Below are 22,096 nucleotides of genomic sequence, written 5' to 3'. Positions count from 1 at the left end.
ATAAAAAGAAGAAGAAAAGTCAAAGCAAAACAAAGAAGAAGGTGGCTGACGCCACTTTGTTGGAGATTGGAAGAAAAGAAAAACAAAGACACAAGAAACTTGGTGTTGCAGAGGAAAAAAATGAGGAAAAAGACAAAAAAAATCTGAAACCTCTTGATGTGTTGTGGCAGTTTTTCTTTTTGGTTTTCTCCTTTTGTTTGCAAAGGCTCTGTATCAATTGTGACTTCGTGTACCTTTTTAAAGACTGAACAGTAACAGTGTTTGCTCTTAATTCGGACTGATCACAAGTATTCCAGATAAAGATGGGATTGCAAGGTCTGATTTTACTTGGAAACAAACTCTGTAAAGAGTTGGATAGCTAATCGCTTGCTGGACCAAAGTTTTTTTTTGGGGCTCCATGCTCATGGGCTAACTATCAACAAACATCAAAAGCCCAAAATAGGATCATGGGCTGTCAGAGAATAATTATCCATTGACTCTCAGAAGCCCATATAATTAATGGGTAACCCAAATAATTACCCATTAAATTTCCTAAGGCCCAAATTCCCTATCATATGGTTAATGGATTAGTTAAAAAAAAATCCTTGTAGCCATATTTGGGTCCAAGTGCAAATGTCAACTTTAGAAAATTAGTGGGTTAATCAAAATTGCTCATTAATTTTCTGGGACATTGACAAAAAGAAAAAGTGGTACAAAACCATCCAAATTTTTCCCATGGGTCATCTACCCATGAAAATTCCAATGAGATTAAATTCAAATATCTCAAACACAAATTCTCAATTAATGGGCCACACTTACCCATTAATTTCAAAATTTTCCCATAGGTCACCTACCTATGAAAATCCCCAAATTATCTCAAAGATACAAATTCTAAATTATTGGGTCATCTACCTATGAAAATCTTCAAATCGTCTCAAAGACACCAACTCTAAATTATTGGGCCACACTTACCCATTAATTTCTAAATTTTTCGAACTACGTTGGTTTGATCCCTTTAAAAGGGTACGTAGGCAATCTAGAGATTCAATCTAGATGCAACCATCCCAAACATATTTCCATATCGAATCCCTGGTTTATTCAGCTAAATTCACTCAAACTCCTCAATCAAACCCATTCAAATTCTTCGTTTTGTGATGAGTCATTTATTCATCATGAATCTTTGAACTACGAGTGGCTTGATTCCCGCAAAGGATACGTAGGCATCCTGAGGTTGGACTTGGGAGCAGCTGCAAAATCAAACACACACGTTCTGTTTCTTTATGATGGAATCAAAGGGTTTTCCCTTGAAGCAAGGGATTGTAATTAAGAGACTTGCGTCTTCGAATGGGTCGAACCTAAAATAATAAAACCCCATTATTTAATTAGTGGTGGTGAAATTATATTAGGAAGATCACCATTTTCCTTCAACAGAACTGAATCACTTTGGTTGACAGGTGGGCCCAATAAATATCAATGAATTTAAATGCAGCTATCATTCTGATAAACATGCGGTAGTATTGTATACAGGTAAGCACTAGTCATCTTTTAGGTTTTACTGACATTATTTTTCCCAAATTTGCTGCCAATTACTTTTCTGTGGTAAAAATGGGTTTACTTATGGCTGTTTTGTTTCCCATACACAAAAACTTTTTACTCGGAATTAGGAATACATAGAACTTTCTTTAGATGTTTCTTTATCCTTTTATATCATGTGCAGTGTTGGTATGCACACAGCTTCTGAACTTAAAGAAATGCAAGAGCGCCTGGAGTCTATTCGACTCAAGACTTGCAATCTCACAAAAAGTGACTTGATTAAAGATCACTTGCAATAGGGTGAAACTAGGGCAAATGTGTTGGTTGGAATCCAAGTTGCCGAGGGGAGATTGATGAGTTTCAAGCTTGTGGGAGTTCTCTTGGATATGACGATGTAGTGGTGACCGATGACGACGAGTTCAATCTTTTAATGCATTGAGACTTTCACATTGCTATGAAGGGGAAGCTTGTGCCTCCAGATCACGTTTTAAGGGCCAAAGAAGGGAGACACTGTCTTATATGTTTGATAGTTTATTATTGTATCTTACAAGTAGAAAAAATTTCATGACTCATTAGCAAGTAGAAAAAAGAAAGTATTGATGAAGGCAATAAGAGAATGTGACTTTTACTATAGGAAGGAAGTTGAGCATTTCATTGTCTTCTCGTTTAGCTTGAAATCTCATTTCGTTCATGGTTATATTTTTATGTACTATTTATTATTGATAGCACCAAAATATTACAATGATTTAACAATTTTAACGTAATACTTTATTTATTTTATGATTAAAATCATTTTTAGGTGTTAAGGTTAGAAAACATATTAAATACAAGAATTATATAAGCGCAAGTGAAAATGAAATTGCTTTTCTTTTTACCAAACAATTGAATAGAAAAGAAATTTCAACATATGCCCTTTTTAGTCGGTAGACACAACTCATAGTACTTTTACACAAAATTTACCAAACACTCATAAATTGATTATTTTACCAACAACACTTTTAACAAAAAGTTTACCAAACGCCAAACTGCTTTCTCTCACAGCAAATATGACAGTGATTATTTTCACAGCCACAACAAGGTGTTTTCTATAGTATTGTGCTCGAATGGTTTTTTTATATATATATTTTTAAATAAAAATAATTTTTATTTTATTTTATTTTTAAATGTAAAGTTAAAAAATTTGCCAAAAAAAAAAAGTAAAGTTAAAAAGGACTTATATGTTTCATCAAAAAAATGACTTATATGTTTGAAAGGAGTAATGTGAAAAGCCCAAAAATTTATTTGAGGGAGATAAGTGAGATTCAAGTATTATTGATCTATTTTTTTTCTAACTATTGTCCACATGTGGTAGGTGAAAATTTTGTTGCTTTTGAAATTTTTCGCGCATGTAGACAATACTTCAAAAAGTAGGTAATAATGCTTGGATCTCTTCCAACTTTGAAAAGAGAAATATAATTAGAATTTCTTTAAATCATGTTTGTACTTTTATTATTAAGGTGTCCAACTTCCTTCATTTACAAATTATATAAAAAAAATTAAACTCCCTCATCCAAACATACTGTAAAGAAATTTCAACGCCAAAATTAGTAAAATTTCCAAGAAATTTATCTGTATTTCTTAAAGACTTGGAAAGTTCAATCACACAGCGAAATTGAATTAAAGAAAAGTTTCAATCACACAACGAAAACACCCTTCATTGTCTCAGTCAATTATCATAATAACATTGTGCATTAATTTTTTATTTGTAAAACATAAGAAATTATTGGAAATCCTGTTGAGGACTTTTGATCCCTCGAGGTCGAGGTCTTTGGTCTTGCACAATGCCAAGAAAAAGAAAACGGATTGATTGGCAAAACAGTCTATTCGCGGATGATTAAAATATTCATATTAAAAAAATTGATACATTTGGTCTATCATTGGAGTGCTTTTCGCGGATTGGTTGGCAAAATTATTTTATATATTTTAGTCATTGTTCACAGTTATAATAGTTTTATATTATTTTAAACTAAAATATTTAGCAACAATGGAGCTGTTTTATTTTACAGCTAATTATTTTCAAAACACAGCAGAATCAACTTTTTTTTACAAGTAACAGCAATTCCAAACTGATCCTTAATCCAATAATTTTTATTAAATAGGACCTCACATGACTTTATTTTTAAATCCTTCAATGAACGGGACTATTCTATTAAATACGACTTATATTTTATTAATTTTTCATCTAAATTCCTTTGAAAAATTGGGTGATAAAGTGGAAAATGCGTTCACACTTTTATCACTGATTGAAAGTGAGTCTAAAGATAACGCAGAAAAAACAGAACAATATAAGTTAGGAAAAAAAAAAAATCTTAAATATATGTTGACTGCAGACCCAGGTCTTGGTCTACTTTTTTAATATCGTCTACAGAGGATGAGTCTGCAGCATAGTAGCCGACAATGGGACGTGTAATCCCTGCAGCATTGACAAAGTGGGAAAGCAAAGTTGATTGGCAGCATTATGTGCATATGGCTTTTTTCCTTTGGTCTACACGGGTGGGTAAGAACCAATAATGAGAGTTTTATTGTTGAGCAATGTAAGGGCTAGTTTGGTAAATCTAACTATATTGATTAATTTTTGTCAAATAATATTAATTTATTTTGGAGAGTACTGATTGTTTATCCATAATATTATAAGACATTTAATACTGTTCCAAATAAATAGTTTAATTAAATTATAATATATTTGGTGCTGTTTTGAATAACATTATGTCAGACTATTTTTTTAATATATAAAATCTTTAACGACATAAAAGGAAATTGAAATTCAAACGTCACGGAATTATTGGAAACCCTGCTGAGAACTTTTAACCCCTCAGGTCTTTGGTCCTGCACAATGCCAAGAAAAAGAAAACGGATTGGTGAGCAAAACAGTCTATTCGCAGATGATTAAAATATTCATATATAAAAATTGATATATTTAGTCTATATTTGAGTGCTTTTCGCGGATTGATTGGCAAAATAATTTATATATTTGAGTCATTATTCATAGTTATAACAATTTTATATTAAAATTTATCAAACGGTTTTAATATTGTTTTTTGTACTAACACTTTAAAAATATTGTTTACCAAACATGAAGCTATTTTACTTTATAACTAATAATTTTCAAAGTAAGCATAAACAATTTTTTATATATTTAAAAATAACAAGAATTCAAAACTGGCTCTTAATCCAAAGTTAAAAGTCACTTATGGTGTGGGTAGTTTGACACCTCAATCACTTTTGACCATGTAGTTTCAATTCCGTCAATTTTGACTATGTAGTTTCGTATTTGTAGCAATTCAAGGACAAGTTAGTATTCATGTCAATTTCTTTGCTGGTATAAAGGGAAATTTCGTCAACCCAAAATTCTTGAGCATAAAAGCTCATATGAAACTCCTCTGATTTCATATTAGGGCTTGAAATTGGTCATTTGGGTTTAGGATTCTTCAAAAATTGGGATTAGTTGTTGAATTTCTAGCCCTAATATGAAATGAGGAGAATTTCATACAAGCTTTTACACTCAAAGGTTTTGAGTTGACGAAATTGCCCCTTGCATCGTTAAAGAAATTGACAAGAATACTAGCATGTCCTTGAATTGCTACAAATACGAAACTACAATGGCAAAATTGACGGAATTGTAACTACAAGGTTAAAAGTGATTGAAGTGCCAAACTACAGGGAACAAAAGTGACTTTTGGCCTTAATCCAATGGTCTTTATTAAATAGGACCTCACATGACCTTATTTTTAGATTCTTAATTGGGCGAGACTCTTTTATTAAATATGACTTATATTTTATTAATTTTTCATCTAAATTCTTTTGGAAAATTGGATGATAAAATGGAAAATACGCTCACACTTTCATCACTGATTGAAAATGAGTCTAAAGATAATGTGGTCCAGTTTAATTTAAGCAGCGGATACTGTCACATTGTTATTGACTCATATATATATATATATATATATATATATATATATATATATTAATCAGAGAGCACATGCTGGTCAAGTGTGAATGTAGAAAAAACAGAACAATATAAGTTAGGAAAAAAAAGGTTGACTGCAGACCCAGGTCTTGGTCTTCTTTCTACTTATTAAATAGTCAATAATATTTAATCTACTTTGTAAAAATGGATCGAATGATATGATGGTTTCTTTCTTTTTGTCTATCTTTAAACGTAAAGCATTCCTCGACTTTTCATTACAAGACCATAAGTCACCTTTTGAAAATATTGATTTTAAAGTAGTCTTTTTTGAATTTCAACTACCAATTATGAAGCAAAACTGGTTGGAAATGGGTATGTTGAGAATTGTGAATTGAATTAAGGATTGATGGAACTGACTCAATATAAATTCGTCGTTATGCCTTCGATGAATAAAGGATTGATGGAATTGAATTAAAAATCATTACATTTGAAAATAACAAGATAAACTGAAAATAATATCGAAAACCAGCTCGAATCACTAATTAATATAGAGCAAATAGTGACATTGTTATGGAAAATGTAAAGTAATTGAATGAATTATGGAATCATAGTTGCAGCAAAACTTAAGGAATCATAGTTGGGAAATGATACATCAACTTCAAACACTTAGCCATACTACAATTTGACTCATGACAAATTCAAACCCAAACACTTAGCATATACTACGATATTCAACACCATATGTTATGTAATATTACAGTGCATGATCTCATATCAAATCATGGTGACTGGTAGAACTCTTGAGGTACGCAAATGTCCAGATGCCTTGCAGACAGTATAGTTGTATTCATTCAGTTCGAAGTAGAGCAGAAAGGATTGGGTGGTATGGTTAGATTGTCACCTTCTCTTTCTAACATTTGAACTGCAACTTTCATTGGAGGACGATCTATTGGGTGCCATTGGACGCACCATAGACCCACAATGGCAAGTTTCTTTGCAATTTTAGCATCTCCTTCATCCTCAATATGGATCCGTAGGTCGTCTCCTTGTTCTAAAAGGTTATAAATCCATTCCGGAAAGTAGACTTGGTCGACGGAGTCCTCCATGACCTTAAAGTTTTTTCTGCCACCAACCATTTCCAGCAACAACGTCCCGAAACTATAGACATCTGACTTGTAGGACACACTACCGAAGTTCCTAGAGAACACTTCGGGTGCAATGTAGCCCATGGTTCCCCTGACGGTTGTCATGGATATTGCGCTTTGATCCCTTGCGCATAACTTGGCTAGACCAAAATCGGAAACTTTCGGAGTGAAATTCTGGTCCAGCAAAATGTTATGGGGTTTGATGTCGAAGTGGAGGATTCGGTGGTCACACCCTTGGTGAAGATACTCAATTCCTTTGGCAATACCTAAAGCAATATCTTGCAACTTATCCCAACCAAGGAAAGAATTTTTATTATATGCTGATGATAAAAAGTTTTGTAATGAACCATTTGGTAAGAATTCATACACAAGAGCTCGTATAAACCCATCAGCACAAAAGCCAACCAAGCGAACCACATTGACATGGTGCACGCGACCCATTGTTCCCATTTCATTTGTAAAATCTTCTCCGTTATTTTCATTTGAATTGTTGAGGATTTTCACAGCAACAAGCAATTCAGAGGAAAGCTTCCCTTTAAAAACTGTTCCATAGGCCCCTTGCCCCAACTTGTCCTTGAATTGATTTGTTATCCTCTTAATATCAGCATAGGAATATCTGCTTGGCTTCTGAGCTATGTAATCTTCCAAAAATCTTTCAATTCTCAACTGATTTGTTTTCTCTGTTTTGTTGGAGATATAGACATGGAAGATGATGAGAGCCCCCACTGCAATAAGAGCCACAGAAACTGTGCAAACTGCAGATAGAGATGACAAAAATTATCCTAATTACATGTGATTCGGATTTATAGTCCAGCAATGCAAGTGCTTTAATTTATGGAAAACTCACCTGATATCTTTATGCGTGTCCCTCTACGGCTACTATCTGTAAAAGTTGTTATTTAAGCTAATAAGAACTTTTGCTATGAAATCAATAAAATTCTGAATCCTGACTAATCAGATCGAATTTGAATGACTGAAAATAAATAATATTTGCTTGCAAAGTACTGCAACAAAGCCAAGTTTAGTTAAATGATACCTTCAGGGAAATCTAAACATTGGCTTTCTGCAGTCTGAACATGTGCAAGACTATATTCACTAATCTTTGATCTGCATTTCATGCCCTTCTCTTCGCAATGTCGACAGGATGGTTTGGACCAATGCAACTTCATTGGAAGGGATGATATGTCTGGAATTGATGTATAGTCATGCAGCTTGGTACAAGACTCTAGGGGCAGTCTATCAACAGAACATAGAGCGTTGACAGCGTATGTCTGGTTTTCATGATTGTCAAGGTGGTAAGGGCTCAATTGCCTCATACAAGAGCTTGTGTATGCACCATACCTTTCCCTTGGATATGAACAGCTAAATAGCGTATAATTATAGTTATCTGGTCCAGGCACAAATTGTAAGGGAGAAGAAGATAAACTGAAGTAGAAAATATTTCCCGATGGGTAATCATTGCGGTAATATATTTCAATCTCCTGAGATGTGTACTTAATCTTTTCAACGAAGAGGTTACTAGATGAAGATGGCATCTGGAGCAGAGTCTGGTTGTCGTTAGTGCATGATAGATCAAAGCCATGGTAACCGCAATGGATTGGCTGCTTACCTTTAAGTCGAAATGGGAATCGGATGGCTGGGCCGTCCGGTTTACATCTTGCTTCTCTGCAAATTTTAAGGTCTACTCCGCCATGGACTGCATCGACATCTACTACTATGAGCAACCAGCATAAGAAATTGATCAGAAGCATTATTCTAACAAAAAAATGGGAAGTGTAATCCCTGCAGCAGTGACAAAGTGTAATCCCTGCAGATTCAGAGCACATGCTGGTCAAGTGTGAATGTAGAAAAAACAGAACTATATAAGTTAGGGAAAAAAAAAAAAAAACGTTAAATATATGTTGACTGCAGACCCAGGTCTTGGTCTTCTTTTTACTTATTAATATTCAATAATATTTAATCTATTTTTGTAAAAATGGATCGAATGATATGATGGTTTCTTTCTTTTTTCTTTCTTTAAACACTAGCCCCATGTGATAGTTGGTTTTCTTTTTTCCTGCACATTATGAAACAACAATACCAGTGAAGCATGTGGGATATAATTCAAAGCAAAATTACAGCATCACTCCCCCTTAATTCTACAACACAATCTCTTCCCCTTTTTATCATGCTTTCACACAGTCATTTCTCTCCTTTTTTGTCAGGAAACCAAAGGGCAAGGAAAGAACATAAGGGAATATATATATATGTATATATATATTGAATAGAAACAACTTTGTTTTTAAGTAACAGCAATTCCAAACTGGCCCTTAATCCAATGGCCTTTATTAAATAGGACCTCTCATGACCTTATTTTTAGATCCTTAAGTGAGTGGGATTGTTTTTTTAAATACGACTTATATTTTATTAATTTTTCATCTAAATTCTTTTGAAAATTTGGGTGATAAAATGGAAAATGCATTCACAACTTCATCACTGATTGAAAACGAGTCTAAAGATAATGTGGTCCAGTCTAATTTAAGCAGCTGATACCGTGTCACATTGGTGTTGACTCATATATGTCAATCAGAGAGCACATGCTGGTCAAGTGTGAATGTAGAAAAAACAGAGCAATACAATTTAGGAAAAAAAAATCTTAAATATATGTTGACTGCAGCTCAGGTCTTGGTCTTCTTTCTACTTATTTAATATTTAATAATATTTAATCGTTGATATATTCATTATAATAAGTTTTGGAAACTTGCCACTTAAACTTCATTAGCTACGCATGATATATTCATTATTTATAATTTTCTATTATCATCTCATACTAATGATTGTGAATGCTTTTGCTTATTCATTATTTGGGGTTCAACATTACAGATTTTTCAATATTTTCTCAACAGTTACAAAATTTTAATATAAATTTAATATGAAAGGCTGGAGTTTGGGGAGAGTTATAGCAAGTTCGAGGCAAAGTGTGACCAGCATTGACAAAGTGGGAAAGCAAAGTTGATTGGCAGCACTTTGTCCTTCGGAGAAACGCAGAGTTTTATTGTTGAGCTGTTTAAGAGAACTAGAGGAAGGCGAACCAAGAGAAAAGAAGAGATGTGAGGCAGAAGAGCAGAGAAGAAAAGGAGCTGCTGCTGTAGGAGAAGAAATAAAATTCCAGTTGTTTTCTTCTTCATTTCGTGCTGCACAAGAGCTTTGTTCTAGAGACACTATTCTTATTTGCCTCTCTTTTATTCTCTCTTGTATTTGTGAGTGTGAACTTGCCTTCAAATGGTCATTTCTGAAGTCACTCCTGTCTTATTTGCCATAGCCACATAACCTATTTTGTCTAATTAAATCTTTGTCCTCTTCCTTAATTTCGATAAATTCCTATTGGATTGAATGCCTCTTCCCTTCCTCCTAATATTCTCTCTCACTATGTCTAGAGGAAGTCTCCTATTTGCTGCACACATAGCCCTTCTCCTTCTCCTTGTTCCTTGTTCCTTCTGTTTCCAAACATCCACGGTGCAAGATAGTGCCCTTTGTGGCAATATCAACATAAAGTATCCCTTTCAATTAAAGGGAAGCCTTCAAAACTGTAGCTACAACAGTTTTGAGCTATATTGTGAGGAAAATGTTACAGTAATATGCTTGTATTCGGGAAAGTATTACGTAAAGGCGATCAATTACAGTGACTGGACAATCCGAGTTGTGGATGCTGGTGTTCAGAAGAAAGACAACTACTTCTCCAACCCACGTTACTCTTTAACCTCCTTGAACCTTAGTGGTGGAAATCCTTTCGCCCCTGATCCTTGGTACCCATCTAGTCTAGCAATACGTGAAGTGCCTATAATATTTATCAGCTGTGCAAATCCAATGCATTCTCCTCGCCTTGTTGATACAGCTCCATGCATCAACAATTCTGCCAATTCTTCTTTGTCCAGTACTTTAAGAATGTTTTCTTATGTCATGATTGGCAACATAAGTTCATTCGATTTGGGGGAGTCCTGCAGAATAACACAAATGGTTGTGGTGTCACCTTCAACATCTAGGGATCTGCACCAGAACTTGTCCTGTGAAGGTATATATAATGAAATAGCGCGCGGCTTTGAGCTCTCATGGTTTAACGCTTCATGTTACTTCAAATGTGGAATGGATGAGAAGAACTGCACGCTCGATAACGTGAGTAAAACCAAGTGCCCTTCAATAACCAAAGGTACTACAGTGCATCTGTTAATGATTTCACTTATTCAATAACGCTAGCTAGAGTCAACATATTTGTTCTCGATCCTCCAGATGATGTCAGTAATATGCAGCGCTGTTAAATATCTTCTTCACCACCCACCAAGCCTTATTTATTCATTTAACTGTTTTTTCTTTTTCTTTTTTTGTTTTATAGAAAAGAGCGATAGTATTATTGCTTGATAGAGGGAATAAGTAACAGGGCCAAAAAAATCGGACCATGTCGTCGGGAATTAGGCATGTTTATCTACACATACAGGTTCGATCATCGGGTCATCCGACTAACTTAGTAGTCTTACTCACTTAACCGCAAAGCGGGGCCAAGAACCTAACCACCGATAGAGTACCCCATGTCCCCCTAAGATCATGCCCGTAGAAAAATTACATGTTACATTCCTCAAATAAGAGATCACTAATAAAATCAGGAGATTCCTCGAACCAAGTAATGGTAGAACCCACCCATTTGACTTTAATTCTTCATATTTGGTTAATTTCCTTAGTTGTCAATTTCTCCCTTGATTGTATTTTTGACTTGTATAGGTTACCATTCTTAGTTTCATTGTCTTGTCTATCAAGCTTTGCCCTTTTAAATAGACACAGAATCATTACCGAATAATTTCACATTAACATGGTATCAGAGCATGCTCTCTATTCTTGGTAAATCCCGTGAGAAAGATAAGAATGGGATGGATATGAAACTATACACATTGACAAGATTTTGTTGTCAAATAATCACGCTGTTCTCATGATATATTATGTTAGAGATACTGATCAAGGGAATAGGAAGAGAGTTTTTATCAAAAGTACGGGACGGGAGGCTAGTTTATGGTGTTTTCACTACAAATAATTTGGTGGTCAAAAGTAGACTATGACATGGTGATTTCTAATATATACATATGTATTATGATCTTTTTGTATGCAAATATGAATCTTATTTTCTTTTGCAATGCAGAACATTTGTACCAGAAGATCTTACAGTTCATACACTCCATACTCCTGATATCAGGCAAGTACTTAGTTTCTTAATCCGGCATTACATTCATCAAAGTATACTTAATTGTACCAGAAGATCTTACAGTTCATACGCTCTATACCAGGCCAAGTTGCAGAAGGGGTATTCTATGTGTATGCCTTTGCGCTCACCAACAAGTGCAACAGCGATGTCCCCCTTTATCTGCTTCCATTAAGCTGTGTAATCTCTTACCTAGGTAATGTGAACTACTTGAAATCAGTTACTGTGTAGCATTTTTCAGTTATAGCAATTCAAATTTTTCAGTTACTGTGTAGCATTTTTCACTTGTGTTGCAGAAGAGGTATTCTATTTCTTTTCAAGTTTTTGTTTCTTACAAATTCCTTCATCTTTGCTAAAAAAGTAACTAAGGAAAATGTTGTACTAAGGAAAATGTTGATGGTATTGGAGCAATCAATTAATATCTCTATTGAGTCCACTTTTTGTGAACTACGCAGGAATATTGCACACAGTCTTATATGTGTTTGGCTTTCCCTGTGCAACTGCATTAATAATATACAAATGGAGAAGGAGGCACTTGTCAGTGCATCACAATATAGAAGACTTTTTGCAGAACAATAAGCTCGTGCCAGTAAGGTATTCTTACTCAAGCATAAAAAAGATGGCCAAAGGTTTCAAGGAAAAATTGGGTGAAGGAGGCTATGGCTCGGTATACAAGGCAAAGCTTCGTAGCGGTCGCCTGGTAGCCATCAAGATGTTGGGTAAGTCCAAAGCTAATGGGCAAGACTTCATCAATGAAGTTGCTACCATTGGAAGGATTCACCATGTCAACGTGGTGCGACTCATTGGCTTCTGTGTTGAGGGTTCAAAGCGTGCTCTCGTATACGACTTCATGCCTAATGGATCTCTTGATAAATACTTATTTTCTCAACAAGGAGTTGTCTCTTTGAATTGTGAGAAAATGTTTGAAATTGCGCTTGGAGTGGCTCGTGGTATTGAATATCTGCACAGAGGATGTGACATGCAAATTCTGCACTTTGACATCAAACCTCATAACATTCTTCTTGACGAGAATTTTCTTCCCAAGGTGTCTGATTTTGGATTAGCAAGGCTATGCCCGCTCGATAATAGCATTGTATCTTTGACAGCAGCAAGAGGAACTATCGGATACATAGCACCAGAGTTATTCTATAAAAACATTGGAGGTATTTCATACAAAGCTGATGTCTATAGTTTTGGAATGCTATTGATGGAAATGGCTGGCAGAAGAAAGAATTTAAATGCAACCATAGAGAAGTCAAGCCAAATATACTTTCCAACATGGGTTTTTGACCAATTGAGTGATGGAAAGGACATAAAAGTTGAAGACGCCACAGAGGAGGAAGAGAAGATCATAAAGAAGATGATCATTGTGGCATTGTGGTGCATACAAATGAAGCCTAGTGTCCGTCCTTCTATGAATAAAGCAGTTGAGATGCTTGAAGGAGAAATTGAGAGCCTTGAAATGCCTCCAAAGCCTTTCTTGTATCCACAACAATTGCCAGAAGTGGTTCCTGGGGACAATTCAAGTACCACAAGTGCATCAACAGTAACAAATTCTACAGAAATCGTTTTGATTGCTGATGCGAATCAAACAATGTAATATATAGCAATCTTGATGTGCAAGGGAGATTACGTAATGAATAAGCAAAATTAGACTTCTGTTTGCTGCCTTTGTTTACTACATTTGGAAGGAAATAAATTGTAGGATTTTCATAAACGCTTCTTGCCCCCTTGCCGTAACACTCAAATTGTAGGATTTTCAGTAATTGCAGAATTTTATTAGGTAAGCTGTGCTCTTTAGTGTTTCAAACCTCACCTGCAAACTCCTATCTTGTTGCAGATTGGAAGATCCCTATAAGCTAATTGCTATTAGGGTTTGTTGTATTATTAGCTAGGGATTGTCTTCTATTGGTAGGACTGCCCCCTTGTGTTCTCTTGTTTGGTCTTATGACCCTGTTGTTATTTGTACCAAGGGATTTGCCCTCCTTTTTGTTAATACGTTCATTTAATTACAAAAAGAATAAATAAAAACACAAGTCCATTTACTCTATCAAGTGCTTTCACAATTCTACACTCAAAGGAAACACTTTGATGCTAGAATTACATTTAGATATGTGCAAGTAGCAGTTTCCCCAAGATATTGCAAATGGGGCGGCAGGTCAAAACCACTAACCCCCCAAGGCTCAAGCTAAGCTGATTCACAATGGAATTCATACAAATATTGTCTTACCCCCTACACCACTAAAGTTTGTCCACCTTCCCATCAAGCTAATTTGAACTACAATAGTTTATGTATAATCTAAAATGAAGAAGTTACAAGCTCAAATCAAATTGTATTCATGCCTTCAAACACATTCATGAGAAACATGATAGAAGTTGCCCCCCTTTGCTGAAGGTCTGTCAGCTTAAGGATCTTCAGGTTCTTCATCCTTATCTTCTGCATCCACCCACCACGAAACAGGGCCCAAACCATCAAAATCAATTGATCCCTGTAAAATAGGAAATTAATTGGAGGCTCATAGAATTCATTGGAAATCTACTTGCCAAAAGAGATCCCTCATTTAATTTGAACAAAGATGTAACAAAAGAATTAGTGTTACTCTACATAGAGGAATTAGCACAGATTTAAAGGGAACAGAAGTTTCACAAAGCAGCATTTTGCAATAATTCATTGCCTTAGGAGAATTGTAGAGAACTAGAGATCAGGTGATGCTACAGCTAGATGCAACCACCAGTCGTATGATAAGATTCAAAGCATAAACTTACTGTAACCACCATAGGGGCAAATGGTTTTGAGTCTTCTGGCTGCTCAATTGGAATTGGAGGAAAGTTCACACTGTGAACTTGGAATTTTATCTGCCATTTGGAACTAAAAGTTAGCATACACTTAGGCACCAGAAATTTGAGTACGTATGGACAAATCAAACCACAACAATATGAACCTGGTCTATCCCATCAATAACAAGTTCTTCATCTGAATCAGGAAACTTCCATATCCACATGACCCTATCCCTGTAATCCTCAGCAAATATTATAAACTACAAATTAAAGGGTGTTTAAAAATATATCAATATACAAGAATTCATGCAGGATTATAAATATAACGCTATTTGTACTTATATCAACCAGACATGGAAGGGATGGTCACCTCTTTCCTGGGTCAGGCACGGAATGGGATGGAACAGGCAAAAGATGAACAGGTACATAAATATCATCAAAAAATTCAAGGGACACTGCCATTTAAAGATTCAAAATCAGACTGTGGGTAAGACATAGACATGCTTCCTTATCAAAGAGGAGTCCATCAATGCATAGAGTGAGAATTGCCTGCACCAAGGAGAAACTAAGAAGGAAAAACTAAATGAGACGTAATTAAGCTACACTCAGTTCATCTCAGTAGAATACATACGACGTAAACCATTTGCAGTAGATTCTTTAAGTTTTGCAACAATTATCTCTCCCACAAATGGACGAAACATAATCAGTGTGAACTCCACCTGCCAAGTGTTGAAAAAGGGGGGGAATAAAACAAGAAACTTTAGAAAGGAAGAAGAAGAACATTGCATAGTGCATACTCAAATGAAAGGAGTACTCTGACATTAATTTCTCTGGTAATCATCTCTGAAAATCAGACATTAATTTAAGCTGAAAATCTTAATTTAGTCTAAATGCCTAACAGTCACCCATTAAGTGTAAACAACAAATAATCAGCCTATACCAGTGATACTCACTCTCAAGGTAATTAGGCACTTCAATTTCATAGAGAAGACAGGCCCTAGTTGTCAGTTTTGTCACCCACAGGGAATGAAGTAAATCAAGCTGAGAACCGAGAAGAAATCCAAGCGAAAAGATTTAAAGGAACCTATGTCATAGTAATGGGAAAAAGAGAAGAAGCTGTCCATTTCTTTCTTTGTTCCTTTTTTCTAGGGTAAGGGTAGCAGTGGCGTTAGATCTCAAGAGCTTGTTGCTCTGATTCCATGTTTCGGAAAAACAAAACAAACAAAATTAGGATATAGAGAAGAAGATTATTGTATATTACATACTGTCATATCAAATGAAGGTAGAGTATATTAATTTATGTAGGATCCAGGGAATAAATTCTCCACTAATCAGCAGCTCCAATTTAACCCAACAATCAGCCATTAAGTAATCAATTTAACAAGTAATGAATGGCTAGCTAGCAGGCAGGCACTGACAAACAAGTAATGAATTCTAATTACACATAACAGATATCAATCTTCTGCAGCCAATGCACGAAGAACAATGATATGATTCCTCGTTTCGAAATCATTTTAGGTCGAAAACTCTTCAACTCAAACAACCAAACAAAACTCGTTTTTGTTTTCATACAACAAATAATCACATAACTCAAACTCAGTCAAAAAATCAAAATCCAGTGGTTCAAAGCATTCCTTACCGAGAAGTACTCTATCAAATATGAGAAATTTGATTAAAACCCATAAAATCCTGATAAGAGATAAAAGTAAAAAAATGCCAACCTTTCAATCAAGACCCGTACAAAACCACTAGACCACAATGGAAGACCAATCATCAAAATAGATGCAATCACCAAATTTAAGAATTATAAGTTAGAGCATCCACAATGGGCTCCCTAAACCACCTCCTTAGACAAATTTTAGGGAGCAATTGGAAAAATACAACTCCAACCATGCTCCCTATCCACCTCCTAAAATAGAGAGATCTCTAGGAGCTCCTAAATCTGAGGAGAGAGAAAGGACTCCTAGTGGCTCCCTATAATTTAATGCTCAATTACTTTAATAGTATTTTAACCATTTATTTAATGCCAACTATTTTTTGTTGTTACTTTTGTGTCTATAGTTTGTTTAAAAAAATGAACTAAAAATTATTAAAAGCATTTATGACTCTTTAAATTAGGAAGTATGGTTGGAGTTTAAATTTTATAGAGAGCTCCTAAAATAGCTTTATAGTGTTTTTAGCGAAATTTTAGAGAGCAGATTGTGGATCCTCTTACAGACTGACACTTAATGCCAGTGCATTGAAAACTAAACAAGTATGCTCTAAAAGCCATTCCATTCTCCCTCAAGACTTTTTGAGTGAAACATGTTACAAATGCAAATCTACAACTTTATTATCATCCAAAGCAGCTCCAACAAAATTTATTCCACTACATACCTAAAAGCACGATTATAGTTCTTATTAGAAAACTAAACCAATCATTAACCCCTAATGCGACCCAATACCCTCTCCGAAACCATTAAATCTTTACCACCCATCAGCAAAAACACCAAAGTTTCCCAATTTTCTTCTGAAACCAAAAACAAAAAAACCAACAAAAGCAATCCACAAACAAGTGAAATTACCTGAGCAAAACAAGCCTACTTAAGCACACCATTATCACCAATCAACAAACAAATTTGGATATAGAGAAGAAGATCACTGTCTATTACATATTAAGCTAAAGGCTTAATAATCTATATAAACGATACTAAGTATTTAGATTGGCGGTTCTCATACACCGAGCAGTCTAACTGGAAATAAATTGAGGTATCTTACAATTGAAAATTGGAAAGAATATGAATAAGAATAATAAAACGGATTGAAGCAAGCAAGCTGACTACACTTATACGAACTAAAACAACCTAAATTTGAACAAAACAGAATTTACCAAAAGCACTTTATAGTCAAAAAATTGAGAAGAGTAAGGTAAACAAATATATACCCTAAAAGTTGGATGACCATCATTAGGTAAGATAAAGCCGTCCTTAATGGATTGGATACTATGCACAGAAATGCAAAGTCCCAAGTTGGCGATAACCTACAAGGAACAACATCACAGTGAATCAAAGTAAAAACATTGTGAATAAAAAACAAAGGGCAAAATTCAAAATATGTACAAGGCCACAAACCTTATCTAAGAAAAGCTTCTCAAGCTCTCCCCTAACTGCATCTTCTAGACGAAGGCTAAGCAGATGAGGAGGCAGACGCAGAGTGTGCTCAATTCGGCTGAGGTAGAACATTTGGGTTGTCTTCTAAATTACATTCCAAAATCAAGTATGCACAGATTAAAGTCGCAGATTTTGGGCAAAGAATGCAATGTTAAATATCAACAAATTCAAGCATAATTGAAAAACTCTCTCTCTCTCTCTCTCTTCTGCGTGGGTGTCCAAAGTGATTCCGGCGACCGGAAAAACTCCAAACCGCCGGTCAAGACTTCTACCTACATGATCAGGACATTGAATGGAGCAACTTTTGTTCTTGGACCTACTCCAAAAATTGGGCGGAAGTGGCCGGAATTGAGGGCCAAAAACCGGCCAAACTATTATCGCTAAATTGACACGTAAAACGCAGAAATTGATCCTAAATAACACAACCAGCAGCTAAAGCACATTGAGAGGATGGAAAAGCATACCTGGATTGCAAGATTTGGTGGCCGGAAAAGTCCGAAAAGATCGAGAAAATTTGCTCACGAAACCGGCCGGTTTTCTTGATTTTCCGGCCAAATCCGGCGGTTCCAGCGGCGGCGACGGGGTGGGATAGTACGGGGGAGGCTAGCCGGTCGTTTTGGGACCGGTCCCAGCTCCGGTGGAGCGCTGTGACGGGGGTGGCGACGGTTAGATAAACAGTCCCGGGGGGGGGGGGGGGGATGGGGGCGCTCGCGACAACGGGGGAGAGGGAAATGGGAGGGTTTTTCTGATTTTATTAAAACCAACTTCGAAAATTTTAAGCTCACGTCGCGGAGGGTATTTTGATCGTATTTCTTTTCGTTATAATTCCGATTCGAATCTGTTACAATATGATCTACGTAAAAATACCTCAAAATCCTTTAGAATTATAAAAAGTCCAATTTACCTCTACACCGAAAACAAATTGTAAATTCATAATTAAATAAGTTTCATAATTTTATTGGATAAATAAATTAGGTCGGAGTGTTACGCACTTGCTGCTTCTGTTCGATGTCCCGCTCTCTGGCTCTCTCTAGGTAGCGTTCCCGCCAGTGCCATGCGTTAGGTTTGGGTTAGACAAGGGGTGGGTTGGGTTAAAATTTGGGTTAGGCTATGGGCTAAAACTAAATGTTATTTTAAAAAGAAAAAAAAAAAAAGCATGGATTGTAGCCCATATAGTCCACAATGTGAGTTCGTCTTTGATTATGCAAGGGCTGGTAGTTCTAAGGCCTCGGTTGGCTCGGTTTATTTTTTCTAATTAGATTCGGCTTGAATTGGATTAGAGTTGAGTTCAAGTCAGATCTTGTGAGTCTCACGCCTCTACGTCGGACTTGTAAGATACAATATATGAGACTGTTTATTTTAATATGTCCAATCTCAAAGCACCAAACAACAACCAGAATTCTTGTCAATTTTAATTGAAATATTCCAAGTAAGTACCACCCACCAAATCTCAAGCAATTATTGGTACAATTTTACGTTGACTAATCCATACAAAACCATGATCCGTTACGCAAAGCTGGTAATTGAGTTAACTTTTATTTTTGTTTTTTCAGGAGAGTCAACTTTTGTTCACCCTCTCTTGAAATCAAACAACCTATTTAAAAAGAGGGGAAAAAAAAAAGGGAAAAAAAAGAGCTAACCATGGGTTAAAACTTTAAATATTTGCATTAACATTCTCCGAAGGGAGAAAAATAAATTGCCTAATTATCTTCCATATCTACCGAACTTTTACTCATCTAAATTTTAAATTATTTATTTATTTCCTCTTTCAATTCAAGAGTCATACCAAACCTACCACCTTATAATCTTCAAAATGAAAGTACCATATGTATTTTCCGTTTACAAATAGCTTCAATTTGTACACCTTTGAAGGCGTTGACTTTTGTCTTGACTTATCCATTAATCCGATGGTAATTTTGGGACAAATCTTGCAAATTAGTTTTCCGATTCATGACTTCCCCCATTAATAAACTTGCCATATATAAAATATATTGGTGAAAACAAAATGGAAATTAATCTGTTTTCCGCAAGTCGGATTCTCATATATCTCTCAGAATATCCAAGCAAAAAAGAAACAAACGTCAATCTAGGCAACACATGATCATGTAATTAATCAAATTGGGATATCAACTGCCGGAAGAGCAAATCCCACCTTCACTGTCCGAAACCATAAATCTCAGGGTCTTCTCTACCTATAAATACTCACCATAATCCCTCTGTCCTAATCACAAATTCACAATCATTCTCAGCCATGGCAGCTTATCATTCTTGTGCCTTGGTTGCATTGTCAACAACCTTGCTCTTTCTTCTTTGTGCCTCTAGTTTCTCTTTGGCCTCAGCTAAAGGTGGCTTCAGTGTCGATCTCATTCACCGTGATTCACCAAAATCCCCTTTCTACAACCCTTCTTTGACACCCTCCCAGCGTTTGGCCAATGCCCTTGGCCGATCGATTAACCGAATCAACCATTTCAGCCCAGCAGCTTCTTCACTATCTCAGCATGGCCCTAACCAAGTTGAAGCCAATCTCATCATGAACCGGGGTGAGTATCTCATGGAAGCATCAATCGGAACACCGCCATTTCCTATCAAAGCCATTGCTGACACAGGCAGTGATCTCATCTGGACACAATGCAAGCCTTGCCCTAGTTGTTACCAACAAACAGACCCTCTTTTTGACCCCGAAAGATCCTCAACTTACAAAACCCTACCTTGCACTTCAAACCAGTGTGTCTCCCTGAATGGAACTTGCTCAAGTAGTAATTGCCGGTACTCAGTCAGTTATGGTGATGGATCACACAGCCGTGGAGAGTATGCCCAGGAAACTCTAACCCTAGGTTCCACTACTGGCAGAAACGTAGCACTCCCCAAAACCCTAATTGGATGTGGGCATGATAATAATGGGACATTTGATGAGAAAAGTTCTGGCGTAGTTGGTCTTGGAGGTGGTAATGAATCCCTAATTACACAATTGGGTGCTTCTATAGATGGGAAATTTTCCCATTGCTTGGTCTCAATTCAATCACAAGCTAAAACCACAAGCAAGTTGAACTTTGGTACCAATGCTGTGGTTTCAGGCTCTCAAGTTGTGTCCACTCCCATTGTCCAAGGCCTATACCCTGAAACCTTCTACTTCTTGACCGTGGAAGCAGTAAGTGTTGGTGACACTAAACTTGCTTTTCCACCCTCAACTTTCGCCAATGGAGAGGGCAACATTATTATAGATTCGGGCACCACATTGACCTTCTTTCCCTCCGATTTCTACACAAATTTGGAAGCTGAAGTTGATAAAGCGATCGGTAGGGAACGCGTGGATGTCCCTAATGTTCCTTTGAGTCTTTGCTACAAGAGTAGTGAATCTGAAGCGGAGTTCAAAGCCCCCACCCTCACCGTGCATTTCAAAGGCGCCGACGTGAAGCTGGATGCTGCCCACACCTTTGTTAGAGCTCGTGAGGAGGCTGTGTGCTTTGCTTTTGCTCCTACTAGAAGTATTTCAATCTATGGGAACTTGTCTCAGATGGACTTCTTGGTGGGATATGACAAAAATAAGCAAACCGTGTCCTTTAAGCCAACTGATTGCACCAAATAATTTGTCTTATTTCATCATGTATTATTGTCCTTATATATGTAACGCTATTTTATTTATAAATAAATTGATAATAATTATTATTCTTTTTTTTTTCTTTCTAATTATTCGTTTTGCATATCGATTTTCATTCAGATTGAAAAGTAAATATAATTTCACTACAAACAATTGCAATTACGATTTGTATTAATTAATAATAACAATTAATGTGTAATAATAATGAAATTTTTGTAATTCCAAGCGTAAGCTGCATCTCATCTCCAATGGATTTTCCTGATCAAGCAAAGCAATGACCTAAACCAGCCAATTTTTTCTTGGAAATTTTGAACATATATAGCGGTGTACGTTTCATCTCTTGGTGACTATTTTCAGAAAATTAAAGAAAAATATGAAATCATGTCGAGAGATAAAACGTCGAGAATTCTTCAAGTTTCATTCAAATTCATTCAACTTCCGTTTGGTAATTAATGATTTCTCATAAAGTCAACCTATATATGAATATATTGCTGGAATAAATCAATTAAAATCGAATAAAAACGGAAACAAAATCTGGACAACCAATCATATAAAGTAGAATGCTAACAACTTTTTCTTTTGAACCTTCTTCCTTTTCCTCATAACATGTGTCACTTCTTACACTAAAACAATCTAATTAATGCATCAAACAAGCTAACATTTGTTTTTCAATTTTACCCTTATTAAATGTATTGTCCTTCAATTTATCAAAATGTTTTTACAACTCTCTTACCACATGAGACT

At 35.8% G+C, this 22,096-nt stretch overlaps 5 protein-coding genes across 6 annotated transcripts; 3 read left to right on the top strand and 2 right to left on the bottom strand.

Moving 5' to 3' along the window:
- Window positions 1-6,026: 6,026 nt before the first annotated feature.
- On the bottom strand, window positions 6,027-8,428 carry LOC117617863 (rust resistance kinase Lr10-like). Its single transcript, XM_034347466.1, has 3 exons — window positions 7,640-8,428; window positions 7,451-7,486; window positions 6,027-7,358 (listed from the first exon to the last, which is right to left on the bottom strand). Exons 1-3 carry the CDS (start codon window positions 8,352-8,354, stop codon window positions 6,310-6,312), a joined length of 1,800 nt encoding a protein of 599 aa, XP_034203357.1. The 5' UTR covers window positions 8,355-8,428; the 3' UTR covers window positions 6,027-6,309.
- Window positions 8,429-9,430: 1,002 nt separating this feature from the next.
- LOC117618142 lies at window positions 9,431-12,058 on the top strand. Its single transcript, XM_034347756.1, has 3 exons — window positions 9,431-10,789; window positions 11,768-11,821; window positions 11,913-12,058. Exons 1-3 carry the CDS (start codon window positions 9,976-9,978, stop codon window positions 12,056-12,058), a joined length of 1,014 nt encoding a protein of 337 aa, XP_034203647.1. The 5' UTR covers window positions 9,431-9,975.
- LOC117617867 (rust resistance kinase Lr10-like) lies at window positions 11,912-13,614 on the top strand. Its single transcript, XM_034347469.1, has 2 exons — window positions 11,912-12,023; window positions 12,283-13,614. The coding sequence occupies exon 2, from the start codon at window positions 12,447-12,449 to the stop codon at window positions 13,425-13,427; it is 981 nt and encodes a 326-aa protein (XP_034203360.1). The 5' UTR covers window positions 11,912-12,023; window positions 12,283-12,446; the 3' UTR covers window positions 13,428-13,614.
- A 234-nt stretch (window positions 13,615-13,848) lies between these two features.
- On the bottom strand, window positions 13,849-18,449 carry LOC117619573 (DNA-directed RNA polymerase III subunit RPC8). Of its 2 annotated transcripts, none has more exons than XM_034349564.1 (8): window positions 18,219-18,449; window positions 17,716-17,835; window positions 17,529-17,624; window positions 15,237-15,324; window positions 14,976-15,060; window positions 14,770-14,839; window positions 14,594-14,683; window positions 13,849-14,316 (listed from the first exon to the last, which is right to left on the bottom strand). In XM_034349564.1, exons 2-8 carry the CDS (start codon window positions 17,824-17,826, stop codon window positions 14,233-14,235), a joined length of 624 nt encoding a protein of 207 aa, XP_034205455.1. In that variant the 5' UTR covers window positions 17,827-17,835; window positions 18,219-18,449; the 3' UTR covers window positions 13,849-14,232. The 2 variants fall into 2 exon arrangements, with proteins under 2 accessions (XP_034205455.1, XP_034205454.1); XM_034349563.1 differs by having other exon boundaries at window positions 17,716-17,838; window positions 18,219-18,448.
- A 1,556-nt stretch (window positions 18,450-20,005) lies between these two features.
- LOC117618141 (aspartic proteinase CDR1-like) lies at window positions 20,006-21,340 on the top strand. Its single transcript, XM_034347755.1, has one exon. It carries the CDS (start codon window positions 20,006-20,008, stop codon window positions 21,338-21,340), a length of 1,335 nt encoding a protein of 444 aa, XP_034203646.1.
- Window positions 21,341-22,096: the final 756 nt, after the last annotated feature.

The sequence above is a fragment of the Prunus dulcis genome, chromosome 2, assembly GCF_902201215.1.
Source record: "Prunus dulcis chromosome 2, ALMONDv2, whole genome shotgun sequence".
Lineage (NCBI taxonomy): Eukaryota > Viridiplantae > Streptophyta > Magnoliopsida > Rosales > Rosaceae > Prunus > Prunus dulcis.
This window is presented reverse-complemented; position numbering and strand designations above follow the sequence as displayed.